We start from the raw sequence: 25176 nt of genomic DNA, 5'->3' as shown, positions 1-25176 counted from the left end.
TCTCCCTTGCCGGCAACAGTGAATTGAAAGACCTGCCGACGTCAGCGTCGCGTGACCCGTCACATGACTCTGACGTCAGTGCAGATCCTTCAATTCACTGCAAAGTGCCGGGAAGCAAGTAGGAGCGCAGTGCGGGCCGACAGAAGGTAAGTATACATTTATTTTTTATTTTATTCTTTTTTTACAGATTTTTTAATGGTACCTGGGTGTGGAGGAGACTCTCTTCTCATCTACACCTGGGTACCATCCGCACATTAGAACGCTTGGATTACGCATCTACATATACAGTGATGCGTAATCCATGCGGTCTAATGCAAGTCAATGGCGGCGAAGATGCAGCACTTCCGCAAAATAATTGGTAGTGCTGCGTTTTTTTCCGCAACGATAATCCGCATCGGAAATTTCCGCAGCATGTGCACAGCACATGCGGATTATCATTGGGGAACGTTGCTGGCCTTCTACCATGCGTTTTTAATGCGTTTTTTAAGCATTTCCGCAGCTGCAAAAACGCTGCGAAAACGCATTAAAAACGCATCGTGGGCACACAGCCTAAACGTTCGGTAATCCGTGTGCCAGCTAATGCAATGACAATCCTGAAGTGCTGTGCACATGATCAGTAATTTTCCTGTCAGGATTGTCATTGCATTTAAATCTGCAGCATGTCAATTCTTTGTGTTTTTTTGCAGCGTTTTTCACCCATAGACTTGAACGGAGTCAGTCAAATCCGCAACAAAAACACAGGTATAAAAATATTTGCGGATCTGCTGCGGATCTTTGCTGCGTATTTGACTGACTTAATTCAAGTCAATGAGTCAAAACTGTGGCAAAAATGCACAAAGATTTGCCTGCAGGAGTCTACTCCTCCCATCATCCGACAGCTGCTCCAGCTGATAACAGCGGGAGCAGGTGCGGCTGAGGGGAGGAGTAGTCTCCTCACCCAACGTCTGTGCGCTGTGTAAAAAAATGAAATAAAATAAATCAATATTAAAATAAAAAAACACCTTATGCTCACCTGTCCGCCGTAACCAGAGTGTCCCACGGCGACCCGATCACCCGGCAATACACTGATGGGAGCGCGATTGCTCCTGGCAGTGTACATTGCTGCGCTGCCGGGACTGAGTTCACTGGAGTTCATCAGCTGAAGATCAGCTGACAAGCTCCGGAAACCTCACTTACGGCATCGATGCTGCGTGAGAATTTTCTCATGCAACACTGATGCAATAAGTGAGGTCACCGGATCTTATCAGCTAATCTTCAGCTGATGAACTTAGGTGACTTCACTCCTGCAGCACAGCACTATACACTGACAGGAGTGATTACACTCCTGTCAGTGTATACAATGCTGTCTTCTACAACAGTCACCTCAGTGATTGCTGATGTGGCTGCTGTAGAAGTGACCCAGGTCATCATGGGACATTGTGGATTACGTCATCACGGCAGACAGGTGAGGGATATTGTTGTTTTTACTTTTGGTTTCATACAGGAGGAGACAAGGGCTTTGAGGATTTGGCGTTAGTTGAGTATACAGTGTTTTTTATTTTTAAATAAAAGATTAAAACTGTGTGGAATTTTATTTCAAATAAAATACTTTATTCTGGCTGTGTCTGTATTTCAAAAACGTCGAAAACCTTACTACGGGGTTAGTAATGGGGGCATCTTATAGACGTCCTTCATTACTAACCTGGGCTTCATGTCAGCTGCCAATACAAGGCTGACATGAACCCCAGCCCTATTACCAGCACACCAGGGCAAGTGGGAAGAGCAGAGGCTAAGCGCCAGATTTGGAACATCTTATGAATGCACCAATAAAGGGCCCTGGGAGTTGATATTATTAGCCTCGGAGGGAGCTAGTATCCATGGCCCCTTCCCTGGTTATTAATATAAGCTCACACCTGTCTGCCTAGCCTTTGCTGGTTAGATTTTATAGGCAGACCCTAGGTTTCCCACATTCTGAATTTGAAAATGCTAAACCCCTTTATGATCTTGGATGTATAGGTACGTCCAAGGTCGTGTCCTTGCATTTGATAAGGGCTATGACGCTGAGCCCGCATCTTTCCCTGCATATACAGTGGCATGTAAAAGTTTGGGCACCCCAGGTCAAAATTACTGTTATGGTGAACAGTTAAGCAAGTTGAAGATGAAATGATCTCTAAAAGGCCTATGTCCAGCCTTCAGCTCCCTCCTAAAGTTAAAGATGATGTATTTTCTTTGTACTTTAGGCAAAAAAATTTAATTTTTTTGCATTTTAAAAATTACAAAATGAAAATTTAAAAGATGAAAATATATATTTTTTGCCTAAAATACAAAGGAAATGTGTCATCTTTAACTTTAGGCCTTTTAAAGATCATTTCATCTTCAACTTGCTAAACTGTTCACAATAACAGTAATTTTGACCAGGGGTGCCCAAACTTTTAAATGCCACTGTAACAGCTGATCTCATCACATGTCATACGCCTTGTGGTAGGACGGCTCGCTTGTCCACTTCCGGAAGTAGACTCAGGAACCCGGGTTTTCTTTGCAGGCTTTCTTAACAGCATAAAGCTCTGCACTCCAGCAAAATAAGCACAGCCTTACTTGGCAAAACAACAAAACAAAAGAAACTGTAGCACAGTCCATATATGTGTGCGCGGTTCGCCCACACAGGTTATGTCCAGCCTTCAGCTCCCTCCTAAAGTTAAAGATGATGTATTTTCTTTGTATTTTAGGCAAAAAAGTAATTTTGTTATATTTTAAAAATTACAAAATGAAAATGGGCTGATGCAAAAGTGTGGGCACCCTTTGAGATTTGTGTTCTCAGATGTCTAAAACCTTGGTCAAAGTTCTTAATTAGGCTATTAGGGTTATGGCTTGCTCACTAGCTTGTTAACTTGTGCCAAAAAACAGGAGCCATAAATTCTTCTAAGCAGCTGCCTAGCACTGAAAATAAAAATGGAGAAGGCCCACAAAACAGGAGACGGCTATAAGACAATAGCACAGCATTTTCAAGTTTCCCTTTCCTCAGTTTGAAATTTAATTGAGAAATGGCAGTTAACAGGAACAGTGGAGGTAAAGATAAGGTCTGGAAGACTAAGCAAATTTTCAGCAAGCTGCTCATAGGATTGCTAAAGAGGTAAAGCAGAACACCTGCATGACTGCAGAAGACTTTAAGAAAGATTTAGCAGACTCTGGAGTTGTGGTACATTGTCCTAATGTTAAGAAACAAATATGTCCTTCATGGAACAGTCATCAGAAGAAAACCTCTCTTGCATGCTCATCATAAAATTCAGCATCACAAGTATGCAAAAGAACATCTAAACAAGCCTGATGAATTTTGGAAACATGTCCTGTAGACCAATGAGGTTAAAGCTGAAGGGTTTACAATCGCCCTCACAGTCCCCTAATCTGATCATCATTGAAATTCTGTGGCTATACCTCAAAATAGCAGTGCATGCAAGACGACCCAGGAATCTCACAGAACTGGAAGAATAAATGAAAATCCTTCAAACAAGAATTGAAAGACTCTTGTTTGGCTACAAAAAGTGTTTACAAGCTGTAGCACTTTCAGAAGGGATGCTACTAGGTACTAACCATGCAGGGTGCCCAAACTTTTGCATCGGCCCATTTTCATTTTTGTAATTTTTAAAATGTAAAAGCTAAAAATATATATTTTTCGCCTAAAATACAAAGGAAATGTGTCATCTTTAACGTTAGGCCTTTTAAAGATCATTTCATCTTCAACTTGCTAAACTGTTCACAATAACAGTAATTTTGACCAGGGGTGTCCAAACTTTTAAATGCCACTGTAACAGCTGATCTGATCACATGTCATACGTCTTGTGGTAGGACGGCTCGCTTGTCCACTTCAGGAAGTAGACTCAGGAACCCGGGTTTTCTTTGCAGGCTTTCTTAACAGCATAAAGCTCTGCACACTAGCAAAATAAGCACAGCCTTGCTTGGCAAAACAACAAAACAAAAGATAAACTGTAGCACAGTCCATTTATGTGTGTGCGGTTCGTCCACACAGGTTATGTCCAGCCTTCAGCTCCCTCCTGAGCTATGGCTGTCCAGGCTGGAGACCTTGCCTCTCCAAACACAGCACAGAGAAAAAAAAAAAAACAGGACTGAACATTTAAACGTTGCTCAGCCACACCCTGAGGTGGAGGTATGGGGAATGATGTCCCTCCCATCTCTATGTCATTCCCCTAAAACCATGCCCTTTAAGTGAGTTAACCCTCCAGCATATAACATGCTGGCAGAAAGTTTATTGGTTTCAGTTCACACAGGCTAGCAACCTGTGTGACACATACCTCCCCTCATAGATCATACCAGTAACTCTGTCACAGCCTATAACAGCCGTGGGTGGATCCGCAATCCAACCGGAGCTGTTAAGATAAATGCCGATGTCAATCTCAGAAAGCGCATTTAACACGCGCCAGGAAGAACGTTACAAAATTCGTCACGCGTTCATAGCGTGCCGATAGGCTGTCATGGCAGCTGGAGTTCTGCAGAAGATCTCCTACGTGTCTTATAAATCTCCTATGAATGCCAGCCCGTGGCCAGCGTTCATAGATCATGATTTCTGTTAAACATAGCACTGCTGTAATAAAACAAATTAAAAAAGGCGATCAAAGCATCATATCTACCCCAAAATGGTATCAATAAAACTATCAGCTTGGGGAGCAAAAAATAAGCCCTCACCCAACCCTACATCCGGAAAATTGGAGATGCTAAGAATCTTGGAAAATGGTGATACTTTTTTTCTTACAATTTTCGGATTTTTTTTTCACCACTTAAATATAAAAGAACCTATACATGTTTGGTGTCTGCGTACTCGTACTGATCTGAAGAATCATATTGCCAGATATGTTTTAGCATTTAGTGAACATGGTAAAAAAAAAACCTCCCAAAAAAATTGTGTAATTGCATTTTTTATTGTACATGATATGGTAAAATTAATTGTGTCATTCAAAAGGACAACTCGTCCCGCAAAAAACAAGCCCTCATACGGCTATATTGACAGGAAAATAAAAAGTTCTGGCTCTGGGAAGGGGAGCAAAAAACAAAACTACAAAAACTAAAAGTCTGAAGGTGGTGAAGGGCTTAATCACCTGTGTGAATTCTCTGATGTGTAACAAGATTTGATTTCCATTTAAAACATTCCCCACATTCTGAACATGAAAATGGCTTCTCCCCTCTGTGAATTTTCTGATGTGCAAAAAGATTTGCTTTCTGAGTAAAACATTTCCCACATTCTGCACATGGAAATGGCTTCTCCCCTGTATGTATTATCTGATGTCGAACAAAACTTTTTTTCCATTTAAAACATTTCCCACATTCTGCACATGAAAATGGCTTCTCCCCTGTGTGAATTCTCTGATGTGCAAAAAGATTTACTTTCTGAGTAAAACATTTCCCACATGCTGCACATGAAAATGGCTTCTTTCCTGTGTTAATTTCGTGTTCTGTAACAAGTTTGGATTTCTCGCTAGGTTTCGCACATTCTGAACTTGAAAATGCTGTATCACTTGTGTGAATCCCTTGATGTATAACAAGGTTTGTTTTCTGATCAAAACATTTTCCACATTCTGTACATGAAAATTGCTTCTCCCTTGGGTGGTTTCTCTGATGTGTAACAAGTTTGGATTTCTTATCATAACGTTTCCCACAGTGTGAACATGAAAATGACTTCTCCCCTGTGTGAATTCTCTGATGGGCAACAAGATTTGTTTTCCGACTAAAGCATTGCCCACATTCTGAACATGAATATGGCTTTTCCCTTGTTTTTTCTATCTGTTGTACGTGTAAAACTGATTTTGTTTTAAAACATTTCCCACATTCTGAACAAGAACATGGTTTATTCCCTATATGAGTTATTTGGTGTTCAGCAACCCTTATTTGACTTTTGTTTTGCCTATTGGTCTTTGCTGAAGCAGAAGAAAAGGCCTGTTGAATAGGATCAGATGAAAGATTTTTTATGAGAAGGGCTTGAGGTATATCTGGGATAATGGTGTGTTCTTCCTTTGTACTTGAGATACCATGTTCATCTGTTGCAAAATCTGAAAATATCAGATGTCCTTCTAAGCTCCTTCTACAGTCATCTGCCAAGAATAAAACAAATGTCATTATTTTTAATGAATTACCTATATGATGGACTACTTGCTAGAGATGGGGTGCGCCTTACGAAGACTGGAAAACATGTATTTGGAAGTCGCCTTGCTACACTCATCAGGAGAGCTTTAAACTAGAACAATGTGGGAAGGGAAGCAAAAGGCCAGAAAAAGCCATACAGCTGACAAATACTATTGAGATCTCTGCTATTGGAAGTGGAAAGGAAGAACAAAGACAAAAAAAATTTAAATAATAAAAATATGGGAGGAAGAGAAACCAATCACAAACTAAAATGTTTTTATACAAATGCACAAAACATGGGCAACAAACAAGGAGAATTGGAACTACTAACTAGTGTTGAGCCACCCCCGTAGTGTTCGGGTTCGGTTCGGTTCGTCGAACACCGGGATGTTTGAGGAACTGTTCGTCGAACACCTTAGAACACCGTCGAACACCGTTAAAACCAATGGCAGGCAAACAAAAACACATAGAAACACCTAGAAAACACCTTCAAATGTGTCCAAAAGCTGACAAACTGCTCAGAAGACACTCTCTTTAAAAAAGCCGGCCGGCAATTCAGCAGCGGCATACACCGGTACCCGACAATTTAGACAAGAAGGAATAGAGCATCACACATAGATTAGATAGATAGAAACATGTCAGTCACATATATAAGAAGTACAGTGACAGTGTTGGTTACTGTACTTGTCATTTAGTGTTAAAGGATTTATTTAAAAAAATATTAGTGTTTTCATGCACCGTCTCTTTAAAAAAGCCGGCCGGCAATTCAGCATCGGTACCCGACAATTTATAACAGAAAGAATAGAGCATCACACATAGATTAGATAGATAGAAACATGTCAGTCACATTTATAAGAAGTACAGTGATAGTGATGATTACTGTACTTGTCATTTAGTGTTAAAATAAAGGATTTATTAAAAAAAAATTGGCGTGGGGTTCCCCGTAATTTTAGTCTCTAGCGGAGGTTAAGCAGAGGGCTGGGGCAGATGTTTGAAGCCTGGGAAGGGGGTAATACCCATGGAGCTTCCCAGGCTACTAATATCAGCCCCCAGCTGAATACCTAGCCTTTACTAGCTATTAAAATGGGGGACCCCAAAAAAATGATGTGGGGTCCCCCCTATTTTAATAGCTAGCAAAGGCTAGGCAGACAGCTGGGGGCTGATATTAATAGCCCAGGAAGGGTGCCATGAATATTGGCCCCCTCCCAGGCTAGAAACACCAGCCGTCAGCCACCCCAGAAATGGCGCATCCACTGGATGTGCCAATTCTGGCACTTAGCCCTGCTCTTCCCACTGCCCTGTAGCAGTGGCAGTGGGGTAATAGGGCTGGGGTTGATGTCAGCTTATAATGCGAGCTGACATCAAGTCCAGGTTAGTAATGGAGAGGCGTCTATAAGACACCCCCATTACTAACCCCATAGTCAAAGTTACAAAAAAAACACAAACACCCAGAATAAAGTCCTTTAATTGAAATAAAGACACAATTCTTTATTGTTCTAAATTAAACCATACTTACCATCACGCCCATTCCAGCTGAAGCCAACGATCTCCTGCAATAAAAGTAAAATAATAAAGCAACATCATCCTTACCTTTCCATGGTTCCCAGGACGGCTTCAGCTCTGCTACATTCACATGACAGGCTGGACCGCAGCAGAACGCTGCCATCCAGCTTGCCATGCAGACACTGAGAAGTGCAGGCATGCTTGCGCTCCTCAGTGTCTCGCTGTGACGGCATCCAGATGAGCCGAGTTCATGTCCAATGAACTCAGCTCACCTCATGCACGTCACTGACAGCGTGGGAAAATTCTCCTGCGCATGCGGTGAGTGCAGGAGAATTTTCCCACGCTGTCAGTGACGTGCATGAGGTGAGCTCATGTCCAATGAACTCGGCTCACCTCATGCACGTCACTGACAGGGCACATATCAGGTTAGCTAAAGCTGACAATGAATTAAGGCTTGCAAGAGATGTCAAAAGCAATAAAAAAGGATTTTGGGGGTATGTCAAAAGTAAAAGAAAAGTCAAAGATGCTATAGGATTTTTACAGGATGAAAATGGTGAAATGGTAAGAAAGGATGTTGAGAAGGCCGAACTTTTTAATTCCTATTTTGCATCTGTTTTCTCTCAGAAAGAAAATGTAACATCAACTGATCTTCGCTGTCCTATTAAAGGAATAGAAGAATCTAGGTTATCTGTAAACAGAGAGATTGTGAGGGAATATTTAGCTAACATAAATGAGTTCAAGTCTCCAGGTCCAGATGAATTACACCCCAGAGTACTGAAGGAGATCGTAGAAGAAATTTTAGAACCACTCTCCATAATCTTTGAAAATTCTTGGAGAACAGGAGAAGTCCCAGAAGACTGGAGAAGAGCAAATGTTGTTCCTATCTTCAAAAAGGGGAAGAAGGTGGACCCAGGGAATTATAGGCCGGTGAGTCTGACTTCTATATCAGGTGCGTGGCTGCCATAGTAAGGCATTGGTACGTTTCCAGGAGGCATATGGAAGCCATGGAGCACCTGCACTGGCAACCATTCTATTTAAACACAACTATCAGAAATTGTCAGCAGTAACTAAATTAAATGATTAACAGCAGCGATCAGAGATCAGCTCTGACCACGACTGTTGGAAACAGATGCTGGTAATGTAACATAGCCAGCATCTACAACTTCCGAGCCCCCTCGACACATGACTTTTATTCACTTACTTACACGCTAAGAGGTTAAGAGTAATGGAGTGCAAGAGCTGTCAACATTTGCCCTGAAGATCTCACAGGAATACAGTCATGGCCAAAAGTGTTGGCACCCTATAAATTATTGCAGAAAATGAAGTATTTCTCCGAAAAATTATTGCAATTAAACACGTTTATTTCCGTTGTGTGCATTGGAACAAAAAAAGCAAAAAAAAAAGGAAAACACACACACTAATAAAAATGGAAAATTGGACATAATTTCACAGAAAACCCCAAAAATGGGACGGACAAAATTGTTGGCACCTTTCCAAAATTGTGGGTAACCAACTTAGTTTCAAGCATGTGATGCTCGTTCAAACTCACCTGTGGCACGTAACAGGTGTGAGCAATATGAAAATCACACCTGAAACCAGATAAAAAGGGGAGAAGGTGACTCAATCTTTGCATCATGTGTCTGTGTTTTTTTTTTTTTTTTTTTTTTTTAACAGTGGGACTTTGCGGGGACTTCTTGCTAAGAGATTAGCTTCATGCTGTGTGCCCACGATGCAGGCTTCATGCGTTTCCACGGCGGCATTTCCGCCGCAGAAACGCATTAAAATCGCTTGTTAAGATGTCTGCCATGTTTCCCAATGATAATCTGCATGTGCTGTGCACATGCTGCGGAAATTTCCGCTTCGGATTATCATTGCGGAAAAATCCACAGTACAACCAATTTGGGTGCGATTTTGCTGTGAAATCGTGCCCATTGACTTGTATACATGCGGATGTTATGCGGTTCAATGCGCGGATGGTACCCGGGTTGGGAGAAGAGAGGCCTCTCATCCGACCCGGGTACCATCGTACCTGCAACTTAAAAAAGAATTATAAAGTAAAAAATAAAAAAAAAGCATTCATACTCACCTCTCCGGCGGCCCCCGGTCTCTTCCCGGGTGCGATCCTCTCTCCTCCGTGGCTCGCGGTATACTGGCAAGACCTGCGGTGACTTCATTTAGTCAGCGGTCGCGTGACCAACAGCTGACTAAATGACGTCACCGCAGGTCCTGCCAGTACACCGCGGGACGCCGAGGAGCGAGGATCACCACCAGGAGTAGACCGGGGGCCGCTGGAGAGGTGAATATAAGGTTTTTTTTGTCTTTTTTACTTTTTAATTCTTTTTTTTACAATAGATGCACAATTTTAAAGCAGAAGTCTCCTCATAAGTTGGTCACACAATATAAATCCATGCCAGTTGCATGGATTTATATTGTGTGACCAAATTGTCAAGCCCTTTTCCAAATGATGCTCAAAATCGCTTGGAAAAGCGCTTGAAAAAACGCATGCATAAATGCATGTAAAAACGCTTCTCCATGGCAGAAAAAACGCATGTAAAATCTGCATGTGTTTTTTTCTGCCAGCGAGAGGAAAAAACACCTAGGAAATTTCTGCTTTAAATCTGCATCGTGGGCACATAGCCTCACATAGGCAACTTCTATTTGTCACAGTACTCACAGGTAACTTGAGACTGTTTTTGATCATCCTTGAGCTGATCATTGGCTGAGCCTTTGCCATTCTTCGATCCATTCGAATGGTCGTCTTCTGTTTTGTTCCACGTCTCACTGGTTTTGCTTTCCATTTTAAAGCATTGGAGATCATTTTAGCTGAACAGCTTATCATTGTCTGCACTTCTTTATAAGTTTTACCCTCTCCAAATCAACTTTTAAATCAAAGTACGCTGTTCTTCTGAACAATGTCTCAAACAAATCATATTTCTCAGGCTTTCAAGGAGAAATGCATATACAACATGTGCTGGCTTCACCCTTAAATAAGGACCACCTGATTCACACCTGTTTCTTCACAGAATGATTGACCTCACTAATTGAACTCCACACTGCTATTATTTTGAGTACACCCCTTTCAATTAATTATTCAAATACACAGACTCAAAAACATGCAGATCATGAAGGCGGAGTCTGTTGGTTTTCTTAGAATCTACTGCACCAACTGGTAAATTGTTTGACATGTGGTAATATAATTTATACCAAAAACAGTGATTAATCTGGTAAGTCATATTGGACTGCTATTATTTTGAACACTAATGTACAAGAGGTAAAACACACACCCAGCCAGGTACCCTTTTCTGCAGTGTTCAGAGACACGGAAACAACCCACAGCCAGGGTGTCCCCGAGCATTACATAAGTATCAAATCATTAGGCATGGATTATATAATCCATATATTTATAAAAACAAAAGACTGTGTACCATACCCTAAAAAACTCCAACAACATAACTGTAGCAGTCAATGAATGGACTACTGACTTCTCTGCATTAGTGTTCACTACTCACCTGTGCGGTTATCTGTAGGAATCTCCTCATTACACCGCTCATCACCCCTCACACATGTCTCTGTAGTATTAATGAGGGTTAGATTTTTTCCCTAAAACAAATATTGGAAAAGTTATCGAAAGATGGAGAACAGAAAAGATCATAAATCAACATGACAATCAAAAATGACCTGACAGAAGTAACTATCAAATCGCTGCAGGTCTCATGTATAAATTCAACCTGTCAGTTCCTAATTCTAACCAGAAAAAAGTGAGAAAGTACAGACAGCATCTAGTGTCTATGATCAGCTTCATCCTGTCATCTCCACCAAGCATAAAACATGCACTGAAAAACCAACACTGAATAACCACTAAATTAGAGACACCGAACTAGTAGTGCATTGGATGATCTTTGGCCTTCAGAATCTCAGCAATTCATTGAGTTATAGATTGCATTAGGTGATGAAATTATTTTGCAAGAATATTGGTCTATGGCAACAGAATTAGTGATGGAACAAACCAGAAAAGTAAAGTTCGGGGTCCATACCGAACACTTAGTGAATGTGCACGGACCAAGAACATGGATTTCTCCGGGAGGTCAGTGTAACTGTTCAGGATCGGCAGCCCAAACGTCGGCTGTTTCCCATGCTGTCATCTGTGACAGAGCGAGAAACACCAGCTCTGATCGGCGGTCAGTGCTCTGTGGTTCCCACGCTGTCATACAGATGACAGCATGTGAACTAGCAGCAGCTGTGACCAGCGGTAAAAAGGTTAGAGTACTACTCTCATCATCCTACGCCAGGTCTCACTGATAGCGAGAGCAGGCGAGCCTGATGACAGTATTCATCAGCCGGCGCCTGTGCTATAAATAAAAAAAAAAAGTTGTGTGGTCCCCTCTGTTTTTTCTAACTAGCGCAAGTAAAGCTGACCGCTGCAGCCCCCAGCTTTATATTGGCTGTTTTTCAAAAATAGAGGGTTCTCGATGCCGTAATTTTTATTTAAATTACAAAAAAAACAGCGTGAGGCCTCCCCCCTTAATTTTGGACAACCAGCCAAACTAAAGCATACAGCTAGTGGCTGGTATTCTCAGACTGGGAGGGACCATGGATATTGGCCCTCCCCAGCCTAAAAACAGCAGCCCGCAGCTGCCCCAGAAAAAGCGCATCTTTTAGATGCACCAGTTGCCCGGCTCTTCCGAAGGTAAGTGGAGTAATAGTTGTGGGGTTGATGTTAGCGGTTTTATGTCCGCTGACATCAAGCCCAGGGGTTAGTAATGCAGAGGCGTCTATAAGATGCCCCCATTACTAACCCCATAGTCATATTGTAAAAAAGAACAGCCAAAATAAAGTCCTTTAATTTAAAGAAAGACACAGACTCCTTTATTTAAAAAAAAATACTCCCCGCCCCTCTTTTTCCTGAAAAATAAAAAATAATAAACAACCATATTCCTCACCTGTATGACGAGAAGATAATCCATATCTTCTTTTTTTCATGGACTAATCCATATCTGTCCCACTAAGAACTCCAGCTCTGCTACATCTGGGTGGTTTGTTGAGCGCTGGCATGATGTGACCACTCAGCAAGCCAGCCAGAACACAGAGACAGGAGCGTGTTTACGCTCCTGCAGTGTGTAGCGCTGACGTGAGAAAGGTCACCAGAGTTCATTGCAGATGAATCCCGGCCACCTCACCTGGGCCAGCATCACATAGGGATTCTCGGGGGACAGACCAAGAATATGGTGGTTTACTATTCTTTATTTTACAGTAATGGGCACCAGGGCAAGTGGGAAGAGGAGGCTAAGTGCCAGAATTGGCTCATCTAATGGATGCACCATTTCAGAGAGCTGATGTTATTAGTCTGGAATGGGGGCCAATATCAATATCTATGGCCCTTTCCTAGGCTATTAATATCAGCCCGCAGCTGTTTAGCCTTTGCTAATTACTGAATATAGAGGGGACCCAACGTCTTTTTTTTGGGGGGGGGGGGTCTTAGTTAAGGCTACGCCAACAGCTGTGAGCTGATATTAATAGTCTGGGAACCTTTATGGATATTGGCCCGTTCCCCGAATATTAACTTCAGCCCCCAGACATCGGCTTTCCCTCAGCTGGTTATTAAAAATAGAGGGGGGAGACACATTTTTTTCCCATTTATTCATTTATATTAGTAAGAAATAAATAAAAACATTGTGGGTTTCCCCCCTATTTTTAATAACCAGCTAAAGGAAACCAGACAACTGAGGGCAGCAGCACCCTGCTGTCTGCTTTCCCTTGGTTGGTTATCAAAAATGGGTCCATACATCCCTCCCTCATCCAGCCGTTCATCATCCATACCACATTTTGGTAAATGATTGAAAATAACAGACAAAAAGTCAAAGAGGTCAAAGTGGAGGAGAAAGCAGATGTGGACCTGGAAGAAGGGAGAGGGCCAAAATCTCTGTTTAAATTTTTTTATTGTTGCTTAAACAAATAACTTAAAAATAACATAGCCAACCGAAAAAAATAAATCCAAAAATAAAACAAGATGTTTAAGTGGAAGTGTATGTGGAAGAAGGGGACGGTGCCAACACTTTGTTTATAAAAAAAAAAAGGACTTAAAATAACAGAGAAACAAAGTAACAAAATGAAAAATACAGTGCAACCATGGCTGGGTACGGCTGGTATAATTGTCTAGTCAGCCAAAGGTAAGGTCATGTCCATTGTGATCCACCCTTTATTCATTTTTAGGAAAGTTATCTTCCCTACGTTGTCTGTGTACAGGTGGATGCCTCTGTCTGTGATGACACCACCTGCAGTGCTAAAGACCTGCTCTGACATCACACTTGCTGTAGGGCAGGCTAGCACCTCCAAGGCATATAGGGCAAGCTCTGGCATGTGTCCAATTTTGACACCCAATAGCTGAATGGGGCAGACCCATTGTAGCGTCGGCATCCCTGCCTCCTGCTAGGCACGGACGCCGTTCCCCTCACCTCTCCGCTCCGTGCCCGGCGTCTTCCTCCCGCTCTGCTGGCAGCGCGCGCTGCTCCCCGGTCACTGTGCTAAGGGCGCGCGCGCGCTCCCTCTCTCTTAAAGGGGCCGCGTGCGCCGTCCTAAGGAGTCCCCGGCCAATGGCCGGAGGACCTCACCATATATAAGGCACCTCCTCCAAAATGGAGGTGCCCGAGCAATGTTGTTGCAAAGCCTTTCAACTCTGCTTCAGCCCTCAGGTCCCGTTGCCTGATACCTGCCTGATATCTGCCTGATTTCTGTCTACCTGCTTGCAATCCTGTGGTCCGACAGTCTGCCTACCAGCACCTGCCAGTCTGTCTATGGATCAGTCCGCCCGCGGACCAGGAAGTACCTGCCAGATACCTGCCTGATACCTGCCTGCCTGTCCAGAGACTCTCACCCGCTCACCTGGGAGCGCTCACCTGCTATCTGCCTGCTAGCCTACCTGGAGGCTTAGTCGTCACTTGCTGTGACCACCTGCCTGTCCAGAGACTCTTACTCGCTCACCTGGGAGCGCTCACCTGCTACCTGCCTGCTAGCCTACCTGGAGGCTTAGCCGTCACTTGCTGTGACCACCTGCCTGTCCAGAGACTCTTACTCGCTCACCTGGGAGCGCTCACCTGCTACCTGCCTGCTAGCCTACCTGGAGGCTCTGCCGTCACTTGCCGTGACCCCCTGCCTGCCTAGAGACTCTTACCCTGTTGTCACTTGCCGTGACCATCCGCCTGTCAAGAGACTGTCCCCGTCACTTGCTGTGACAGCCCTGCCCTTCTACCTTGAGACTGTTCTTGTCACTTGCCGTGTCTACCTGCCCGCCTTCCCTGGGAGCCACCCGCTTCCTTACAAGGACTGCCCTTTGTATAGTAGCTCAGAGGTTCCACCTCCCAGACCCGTTACAGTTTGCTCGGGCCATGGAACCCGGTGGCACCCAAGCTCCCTCGCTCTCGGACCTATGTCATGACCTTTCCCATCAGAGGTCCCAACAGGAGTCCATCCTGAGTCACCTGCGTAGTGTTAACTCTCGCCTGGACACACTGACTGCCTCATCGGGAGCTGCTTCCACTCGCACACTTACTACCCCGGCACCGCCGCAGCCCATCAATACCATGGCATCCCTTCCCGGTCCCCGTCTCTCCGCCCCGCCTCGTTTTGGCGAAGATCCCGGTCAGGCACGGGGCTTCATTAACCAGTGCACTCTGCACTTCGAACTTTTGGCACACCAGTTTTCCACCGACCGAGCCAAAGTAGCCTTCATCATGTCCCATCTCACGGGGGAGGCGCTGGCTTGGCTAAATCCTCTATGGGAGAGAGGAGATCCCCTGGTGTCCAACCTGCCAGCCTTTCTCACGGCTTTCCGGAAAGTCTTCGACGAACCAGGACGGAAGATCTCATCCGCCTCATCTCTGCTACGCCTCCGTCAAGAAAGTCTCACCGTGGGCCAATATGCCATACGGTTCCGTACCCTTGCTTCGGAGCTTGCCTGGGATAACGACGCCCTGGTGTCCGTCTTCTGGGAGGGTCTGTCCGGCCGTATTAAAGATGAACTCGCCGGTCGGGACATTCCTACCACTCTCGACGACTTAATAACACTCGCCACCCGGATTGACATCCGGTTCCAGGAGCGCACCAAAGAGGTCACCCGTGAGAGGAGGTTTCCACGCCTTGCCCCTACCTTTCAGAAACCCGTCACTTCCTCCGTTACTCCTCAGGCGCACTCACCCGAGCCTATGCAGGTCGACCAGACCAAGATAGTCAAAACCCGTCAAGAATTACGCCGTGCCGAGGGGAGCTGCTTCTACGGTGGCAGTAAGGAGCACCGGATCCGTTCCTGCCTGGAGAGGTCGGGAAACGCCTGTGTCTAGGATCGCTCAGAGATGTCGTCCTAGACAAGAGTAAACCCTCTCCATCTCTGATGCTGTCGGTCTCTATCGTCTGCGGGGAGAACCGTTTCTGTGAACTAGCTCAACTTGACTCTGGAGCTGCCGGAAATCTCATTTCTCAATCCCTGGTAGAGAAATACCGCATTCCCACCAAACCCCTGGCTGTACCCTTATCTGTCGCTTCCGTGGATGGGGGTCTCTTACCGCATCCAATTCAACTCATCACCGAATCCATAACTCTGCAGGTGGGAATGCTGCACTCTGAGAGCATCTTCTTCCATGTTCTGCCTGGACTCTCTCACGCCCGCTTGCTAGGCCTACCTTGGCTCCAGAAACATGCACCCGTGCTTGATTGGCAGACCGGAGAAGTCCTTCGCTGGGGACAGGACTGCCATAAGACTTGTTTAGCTCCCGTTCATCCTGCCCGTCCTTCTCCTACCCCAGCCAATCTACCCAGACTACCGGTTCCCTATTGGTCTTATGCGGACGTCTTTAATAAAAGAGAAGCAGAGACATTACCCCCTCATAGACCATACGATTGCCCAATCGACCTGATACCCGGCGCTACTCCTCCCCGTGGGGTATTTACCCTTTGTCCGCTGCTGAGACCCGGTCCATGTCTGAATATATTGAGGAGAATCTGGCCCGGGGATTTATCCGGAAATCTACCTCCCCGGCGGGAGCAGGCTTCTTCTTCGTCAAAAAGAAAGACGGCTCACTCCGTCCCTGTATAGACTATAGAGGTCTTAACCAGATCACGGTGAAAAATAAATACCCTCTTCCGCTCATTCTCGAATTATTTGACCGTCTGAGGGGTGCTAGAATCTTCACCAAGCTGGACCTCCGTGGGGCGTATAACCTGGTCCGTATCCGTCAGGGGGATGAATGGAAGATGGCATTCAACACCCGGGACGGCCACTATGAATACCATGTAATGCCCTTCGGTCTCTGTAACGCTCCCGCCGTCTTTCAAGAGTTGGTCAAGGACATCTTCCGTGACCTTCTCTACTCCTGCGTGGTGGTATACCTGGACGACATCTTGGTCTTCTCTCCGGATCTTCTCACTCACCGGAGGGACGTTCGTCAGGTTCTGCTCAGGCTCAGGCAGAACCACCTCTACGCAAAATATGAGAAGTGCCTCTTTGAGCAGACCTCGCTTCCGTTTCTGGGCTACATAATCTCTCAGACCGGCCTACGAATGGATCCTGAGAAACTGTCTGCCATCCAGAAGTGGCCCCGACCAGAGGGGTTGAAGGCTATTCAGCGGTTCCTGGGCTTCGCCAACTACTACCGCCTCTTCATTCCGCACTTCTCTTCCCGGACTGCCCCTATCTCTGCGCTCACCCGTAAGGGCGCTAATCCCAGAGAATGGCCGCCCGAAGCTGAGGAGGCCTTCCTTTCTTTGAAACAAGCTTTCTCCTCCGCCCCTGTGCGGCATCGTTGGGACAGCAACAAATAATTCTTCCTAGAAGTTGACGCTTCCTCCTCCGGAGCGGTACTCACCCAAAAGTCGTCTTCCAGAAGAAAGGTAACCTGCGGCTTCTTCTCCAAACTCTTCTCCTCTTCTGAGCGCAATTATTCTATAGGAGACCGAGAATTATTGGCCATCAAGCTGGCGCTGGAGTGGCGTTACCTGCTCGAAGGGGCTCTTCACCCGGTAATAATTTACACGGACCACAAGAACTTGGCTTACCTCCAGAGTGCCCAGAGACTTAACCCGCGCCAAGCCCGGTGGTCCTTGTTCTTCGCCCGCTTTGATTTCACTCTTCATTTTCGTCCGGCAGACAAAAACATTAAAGCTGATGCCTTGTCCCGATCCTTTTTGGTCTCTGATCTAGAGGAGGAGCCTAAGCACATCATCGACCCCGCCAAATTAATGCAGGTGGCCCCCGTGAATCTAAATAGTCTTCCACCCGGTAAGACGTTTGTAACAGTCCCTGATCGTGAGAAGGTCCTACACTGGGGACACTCGTCTAAGCTAGCTGGCCACGCTGGTCAGAAAAAGACCCTCAAGCTTATTACCCGGCATTACTGGTGGCCTACCCTGCACAAGGACGTAATAGACTTTGTTTCAGCCTGTGTGTCCTACGCCCGCAACAAGGTTCCGAGACACCTGCCAGCCGGCCGCTTCCTTCCTCTTCCTGTACCTGCTGCCCCGTGGCAGCATATAGCTATGGACTTTATAACGGACCTCCCTGTCTCTGCCGGTTGTACGGTCATTTGGGTGGTCGCTGACCGCTTTTCTAAGATGGCTCACTTCATTCCCCTGCCGGGCCTCCCGTCTGCATCTGAGTTGGCTAAAGACTTTATACATCATATTTTCCGTCTTCATGGTCTTCCTCTCCACATTGTATCCGACCGAGGGGTTCAGTTCACCTCTCGCTTTTGGCGAGCCATGTGTAAATTGCTGGGGGTCACCTTGGACTTTTCTTCTGCTTATCACCCACAGTCCAATGGTCAAGTAGAACGGATCAACCAAAATTTAACCAGTTACCTCCGGCACTTTATTAATGCTCACCATTCCGACTGGGTGAATCTTTTACCGTGGGCCGAATTTTCCTACAATAATCACGAGAGCGAATCTTCCTCCAAATCCCCATTTTTTGTAGTCTACGGTCAGCATCCTCGGATCCCGTTTCCCGTCTCCACCTCGGTGGATAGTCCGGCCGCGGAATCTATTGTTAGCGAATTTTGCTCCATTTGGGAGAGTACCAGATCCGCACTTCTTCAGTCATCCGAGCGGATGAAAAAACAGGCTGACAAAAGACGTCTGGATCCACCGCAATTCCGTCCTGGAGATAAAGTCTGGCTCTCGTCCAAATATGTCCGGCTCAAGATTCCTTCCTACAAGTTAGGGCCTCGGTTCATCGGCCCACTGGAAGTTATCAAGCAAATCAACCCGGTGGCCTATAAATTGAAACTCCCGGCCAACTTGCGGATCCCTAACTCCTTCCATGTATCTCTACTCAAACCCGTGATACTTAACTCTTTTTCCAAGTCTACAGGTACGCCTCCTGCTCCGGTTTCCGCTGAAGACGAGTTTGAGGTAGAGAGCATTCTAGCCACCAAAAGGGTAAGAGGAAAGACCTTTTTTCTAGTGGATTGGAAAGGATTTGGTCCTGAGGAGAGAACATGGGAGCCCCGGGAGAACATCCATGCCCCTCTCATCCTTGATAAATTTCTCTCTGGCCTAAAAAAGGGGGGGCCTAAAGGGGGGGGGTACTGTAGCGTCGGCGTCCCTGCCTCCTGCTAGGCAGGTACGCCGTTCCCCTCACCTCTCCGCTCCGTGCCCGGCGTCTTCCTCCCGCTCTGCTGGCAGCGCGCGCTGCTCCCCGGTCACTGTGCTAAGGGCGCGCGCGCGCTCCCTCTCTCTTAAAGGGGCCGTGCGCGCCGTCCTAAGGAGTCCCCGGCCAATGGCCGGAGGACCTCACCATATATAAGGCACCTCCTCCAAAATGGAGGTGCCCGAGCAATGTTGTTGCAAAGCCTTTCAACTCTGCTTCAGCCCTCAGGTCCCGTTGCCTGATACCTGCCTGATATCTGCCTGATTTCTGTCTACCTGCTTGCAATCCTGTGGTCCGACAGTCTGCCTACCAGCACCTGCCAGTCTGTCTATGGATCAGTCCGCCCGCGGACCAGGAAGTACCTGCCAGATACCTGCCTGATACCTGCCTGCCTGTCCAGAGACTCTCACCCGCTCACCTGGGAGCGCTCTCCTGCTACCTGCCTGCTAGCCTACCTGGAGGCTTAGCAGTCACTTGCTGTGACCGCCCTGCCCTTCTACCCTGAGACTGTTCTTGTCACTTGCCGTGTCTACCTACCCGCCTTCCCTGGGAGCCACCCGCTTCCTTACAAGGACTGCCCTTTGTATAGTAGCTCAGAGGTTCCACCTCCCAGACCCGTTACACCCATAAGTTTGTACACGAATATGTGTGGATACGTACTCTTTCACCATGTTCTGTAAACACTGCATTCTGCTGATCCGGGCAGTTGTATGTTGAGGTGTGCTTATAAAATTTTGCCACATTGCGGCCATGCTAACCCTGCCTTTTGAGGTGGTGGCGGTGGCAGAGCTGTGTGGGCGACTTCCTCCTCTGCCTTGTTGTTCCACTGAGCCGCTGCTGTCAGGTGGGAACGCTGTCAGTAGTTTCTGTACAACCGTCTTCTTATATTGCTGCATTTTTAGATCCCGCTCCACTGACGGAAGTAATGACGCGACATGATCCTTGTAGCGGGGATCCAGCAGGGTGGTCACCCAGTAATCTGTACTGGTGAAAATACTGGTAACTCGGCTGTCGTTGCGCAGGCACTGCAGCATGTATTGGCTCATGTGTTTTAGGCTGTCCAGAGGCAACGACAGGCTATCGTCGGTGGGAGGTGTATAGTCAGTGTCCTCACTATCCCCCCATCCACGCTCCAGTGATGCCCGTGAGCTGCTCTGAGAGCCACCCTGCTGTGAACATGACTGTTGTTCCTCCTCCTCTAGTACTGTCCCCTGGTTGTACACTTGTCTTGATGACAGGCCTGATTGTGTTGAAAATGTTCCCTGTTCCTCCTGCTCCCCCACTTCCTCATGCATCATTGCCTGTAGTGTTCTTTCCAGCAGACAAACAATTGGTATCGTAACGCTGATGATGGCATCTTCAGCGATGGCCATGTTGCTGGAATATTCAACGCACCGCAACCCGGCACACACGTCCTGCATGGAGGCCCAGTCATTGGTGGTGAAGTGTGGTTGTTCTGCAGAGCGACTCACCCTTGCATTCTGCAGCTGAAAGTCAATTGCCTGCTGCTGCTCACACAGCCTCTCCAGCATATGCAGGGTGGAGTTCCACCTTGTTGGTACATTGAATATGAGGCAGTGAGCAGGAAGACGTGACGCTGCAACGCTGACAGGTGAGCAGCAGCGGGGTGAGAATGCCGAAAGTGCACACACACTGCCCGCCCTCTCACCAGCAGATCGGAGATACCTTTGTAATTTCTGAGGAAACTCTCCACAACCGAATTAAGAACATGCGCCAGACAAGGGATGTGCGTCAACCCGGCTAGGCCCAGAGTTGCTACCAGATTTCACCCGTTATCGCACACCACTAGGCCAGGCTTGAGGTGCAGTGGCACCAACCACTCATCTGTCTGCTCTTTGATCCCAGTCCACAGCTCCTGTGCAGTGTGGGGTCTGTCCTCCAAACAGATGAGTTTCAGAACCGCCTGCTGTCGTCTCTTGGCTGAGCTCAAGCTGGTGGCACAGGTGTTACTGTGAGTGGATGATGAGGTGGTGGACGAAGCGACAACCAGGCCAAAGTAACATCCAGAAATCCTGAGTGGCGGTAGGACATCCGCTAGAACGTCTTCTACCTCTGGTCCAGCAGCCACTACATTTATCCAGTGGGCAGTTAGGGAAATGTAAGGTCCCTGGCCATGCTTACTTGTCCACGTATCAGTCGTTATGTGGACCTTGCCACTGATGGCTTTGTGCAGTGCACACCTGATTTTGTCCACCACATGTGTGTGCAGAGCAGGGATGGCTCACCTGGAGAAGTCGTAGCGGCTGGGAACAATGTACTGTGGGACAGCCACAGCCATCAGATTTTTGAAACTGTCAGTCTCAGCCAGCCGGAATGGAAGCATTTCGAAGGAGAGTAATATTGAAATGCAGTAATTTAGGAGCATGGCTCGTGGGTGGTTAGGGGCAAATTTAGTCTTTCTCTCCAGGGTTTGGCGGATGGAAAGCTGAACAGTTCCATGGGAAGGTGTTGAGATGCTCGCTAACACTGGTGATGGTGGTAGTGTCACATCCTCTCTTTGCGGGGAGGCAGGTGGCCCTGTTGATCGTGAGCTGGGGGAAGAGGGCGAGACTGCAGCAGAAGAGGGTGCAGGAGAAGGCTCTGATCTGTCATACTTTTTAACATGTGTACTCCACTGCAGCTCGTGCTTAGATTTCAGATGCCTGATCATGCAGGTGGTGCTCAGGTTCATCAGATTTATGCCTCGCTTCAGGCTCTGATGGCAGAGCGTGCACACCACCCATGTTTTGTTGTCAGGACATTGTCTGAAGAAATCCCACGCCAGGGAGCTCATTGAGCTGGCTTGGGTGTGCTTATTTCCTTGGCACAGTGGGCAGTAGCAGCCGACGTACTGGCCACAGGTTGTGCTTGTAGACCCTTGTCCCTTTTGGTCTGTGATGCTGGGGAAGCGAGACGACCTCCTCTTCCTCCGAACTAACCACGTCACTATGATGGCCTTTGCTCCATCTGGGATATAAGACCTCATCTTCAAACCACTCCGCACTGGTCGACACACTGCAAAAAGATGCACCAGTTGGTACCTGTGAAGAAAATATATAATTATAAAGGGAACTATAATGTCAGTAAAATAACTCAAAACCACAGGGGAGGTCTCCTGGGAGAATACTGAGAGGTGTCAAAAGGAGCTAGCAAATGGTTAGTAACTGGGCATATTTCCTATTGACGGTATAGAGAGAAAAGGAAGGGGGGGGGAGACACATGATATTTCAAATGCCACAACTTAGCCCATCGTCCATTCAAAAAGAGCAACTTTAAAATTGGTCAATTCGGGTCATCCTGGAAATATGAGCCTATGGTCAGGACTATGAAAAGCTGGGAGACAAAAAAGAAATTGTTCACATGTGAGGGCTGCGTATGCTGATGTGATCCATAATTAATTTCTCTTTCTGTCAAGGAAACAGAAGATAAGTAGACGGAAATATTTAGGTATTGCTGTTATTTCACCCTTTTTATTTTATAACTGTTTTGCATATTTGTGAGTCGTTTTATTTTTATCTTTTAATGTAAGCACTGTATATTTTTATATTAAAGCTTTACATTTTTAATACAGTGGGTACGGAAAGTATTCAGATCCCTTTAAATTTTTCACTCTTTGTTTCATTGCAGTCATTTGGTAAATTCTAAAACGTTCATTTTTTTCTCATTAGTGTACACTCTGCACCCCATCTTGACTGAAAAAAAAACAGAAATGTAGAATTTTTTGCAAATTTATTAAAAAAGAAAAACTGAAATATCACATGGTCATAAGTATTCAGACCCTTTGCTCAGTATTGAGTAGAAGCAACCTTTTGAGCTAGTACAGCCATGAGTCTTCTTGGGAATGATGCACCAAGTTTTTCACACCTGGATTTGGGGATCCTCTGCCATTCTTCCTTGCAGATCCTCTCCAGTTCTGTCAGGTTGGAAGGTGAACGTTGGTGGACAGCCATTTTCAGGTCTCTCCAGAGATGCTCAATTGGGTTTAGGTCAGGGCTCTGGCTGGGCCAGTCAAGAATGGTCACAGAGTTGTTCTGAAGCCACTCCTTTGTTATTTAGCTGTGTGCTTAGGGTCATTGTCTTGTTGGAAGGTGAACCTTCGGCCAAGTCTGAGGTCCAGAGCACTCTGGAAGAGGTTTTCATCCAGGATATCTCTGTACTTGGCAGGATTAATGTTTCCTTCAATTGCAACCTGTCATCCTGTTCCTGCAGATGAAAAACACCCCCATAGCATGATGCTGCCACCACCATTTTTCACTGTTGGAATTGTATTGGGCAGGTGATGAGCAGTGCCTGGTTTTCTCCACACATACTGCTTAGAATTATCACCAAAAAGTTCTATCTTCGTTTCATCAGACCAGAGAATCTTATTTCTCATAGTCTGGGAGTCCTTCATGTGTTTTTGAGCAAACTCTATGCAAGCTTTCATATGTCTTGCACTGAGGAGAGGCTTCCGTCGGGCCACTCTACTATAAAGGCCCGACTGGTGGAGGACTGCAGTGATAGTTACTTTGTGGAACTTTCTCCCATCTCCCTACTGCATCTCTGGAGCTCAGCCACAGTGATCTTGGTGTTCTTCTTTACCTCTCCCACCAAGGCTCTTCTCCCACTATTGCTCAGTTTGGCTGGACGGCCAGGTCTAGGAAGACTTCTGGTGGTCCCAAACTTCTTCCGTTTAAGGATTATGGAGGCCACTGTGCTCTTAGGAACCTTGAGTAATGCAGAAATTCTTTTGTAACCGTGGCCAGATCTGAGCCTTGCCACAATTCTGTCTCTGAGCTCCTTGGGCAGTTCCTTTGAGCTCATGAGTCTCATTTGGTCTGACATGCACTGTGAGCTGTGAGGTCTTATATAGACAGGTGTGTGCCTTTCCAAATCAAGTCCTATCAGTTTAATTAAACACAGCTGGACTCCAATGAACGAGTAGAACCATCTCAAGGAGGATCACAAGGAAATGGACAGCATGTGACTTAAATATGAGTGTCTGAGCAAAGGGTCTGAATATTTATGACCATGTGATATTTCAGTTTTTCTTTTTTAATAAATTTGCAAAAATTTCTACATTTCTGTTTTTTTTCAGTCGAGATGGGGTGCAGAATGTACTTTAATGAGAAAAAAGAATGAACTTTTTAGAATTTACCAAATGGCTGCAATGAAACAAAGAGTGAAAAATTTAAAGGGGTCTGAATATTTTCCGCACCCACTGTATGTTTGATCCTTGTATGCTCTAAAGAAGCCATAGCCTTTAAGAGAGTGTAACCTTTTTGACTGTCTGACAGTAACATATTTTGAGGACTCATCACCCCGTGTGTTTGATGAGCTGATTTTACTGCTATTGTGCAGCTTTTCTCCTTGGGACATTAGGACTCAAGTTATTGAAAATCGTAACATTACCTTTGTAGCGTTGATTTATTTGTTTTTACACCGAGTTAGGCTGTGATATTTGATCAGGGACAAGTTCTGGATTTCTCACTAGGTAATATAGCGTATTCATATGTGTATCTGATGGTTCATTACCAGAAAATACAGTTTTTGTCTTTTCCTTATATGTATTGCTCCATACTGTATTTCTTTTCTCCCATGTCCAGGACACAGCCCTTTATCTAAGAGACTTAGTTGTGCATAGTCAGTGTTGACCATTAGGGATTATGTGGTATTATTAGATTATCATAATTATTGTTATTGTAGTGGGCTGCAGGTGGGGGTTTGGCACACCCCTTCAATGGGCATGTGTTATGCTTTTTAATTGTTTTTAAAAATATTTTCATGTGAAGTGTTTTTGTATGCTAATAAACTATTAATATTGTTCACAGTGATCCCTAAAGTATTGCATATCTCTTTTTCGTTCCTGGTATATGATGAGTGGTGGCAGCGCTTTAAGAAATCGGGGTGTGTGGACTGTGTCTGGGTGTGATTTATGCTCACTTTATAGC

The 25176-nt window shown here is 45.7% G+C and overlaps 1 protein-coding gene across 3 annotated transcripts in view; it reads right to left on the bottom strand.

Annotated features, from left to right (window-relative positions):
- Positions 1-4891: 4891 nt before the first annotated feature.
- LOC141272095 (uncharacterized) overlaps positions 4892-25176 on the bottom strand; it is a 71682-nt gene continuing 51397 nt past the window's right edge. For 2 of the 3 annotated variants that reach the window (XM_073682405.1, XM_073682406.1), the window contains exons 6-8: positions 22186-22287; positions 11121-11211; positions 4892-6077 (exon numbers count right to left, since the gene is read on the bottom strand). In XM_073682405.1, coding sequence (XP_073538506.1) covers positions 5080-6077; positions 11121-11211; positions 22186-22287 — 1191 coding nt within the window. In that variant the 3' untranslated portion in view covers positions 4892-5079. The remainder of the gene's footprint in view (positions 6078-11120; positions 11212-22185; positions 22288-25176) is intronic. The other variant, XM_073682407.1, reaches the window with a different exon arrangement.

This window comes from Phyllobates terribilis, unplaced genomic scaffold, assembly GCF_046119375.1.
Source record: "Phyllobates terribilis strain yellow unplaced genomic scaffold, ASM4611937v1 Scaffold_5__5_contigs__length_657084704, whole genome shotgun sequence".
Taxonomy (NCBI): domain Eukaryota; kingdom Metazoa; phylum Chordata; class Amphibia; order Anura; family Dendrobatidae; genus Phyllobates; species Phyllobates terribilis.
The sequence above is the reverse complement of the archived record's forward strand: the minus strand, read 5'-3'. Positions and strand labels throughout refer to the sequence as shown.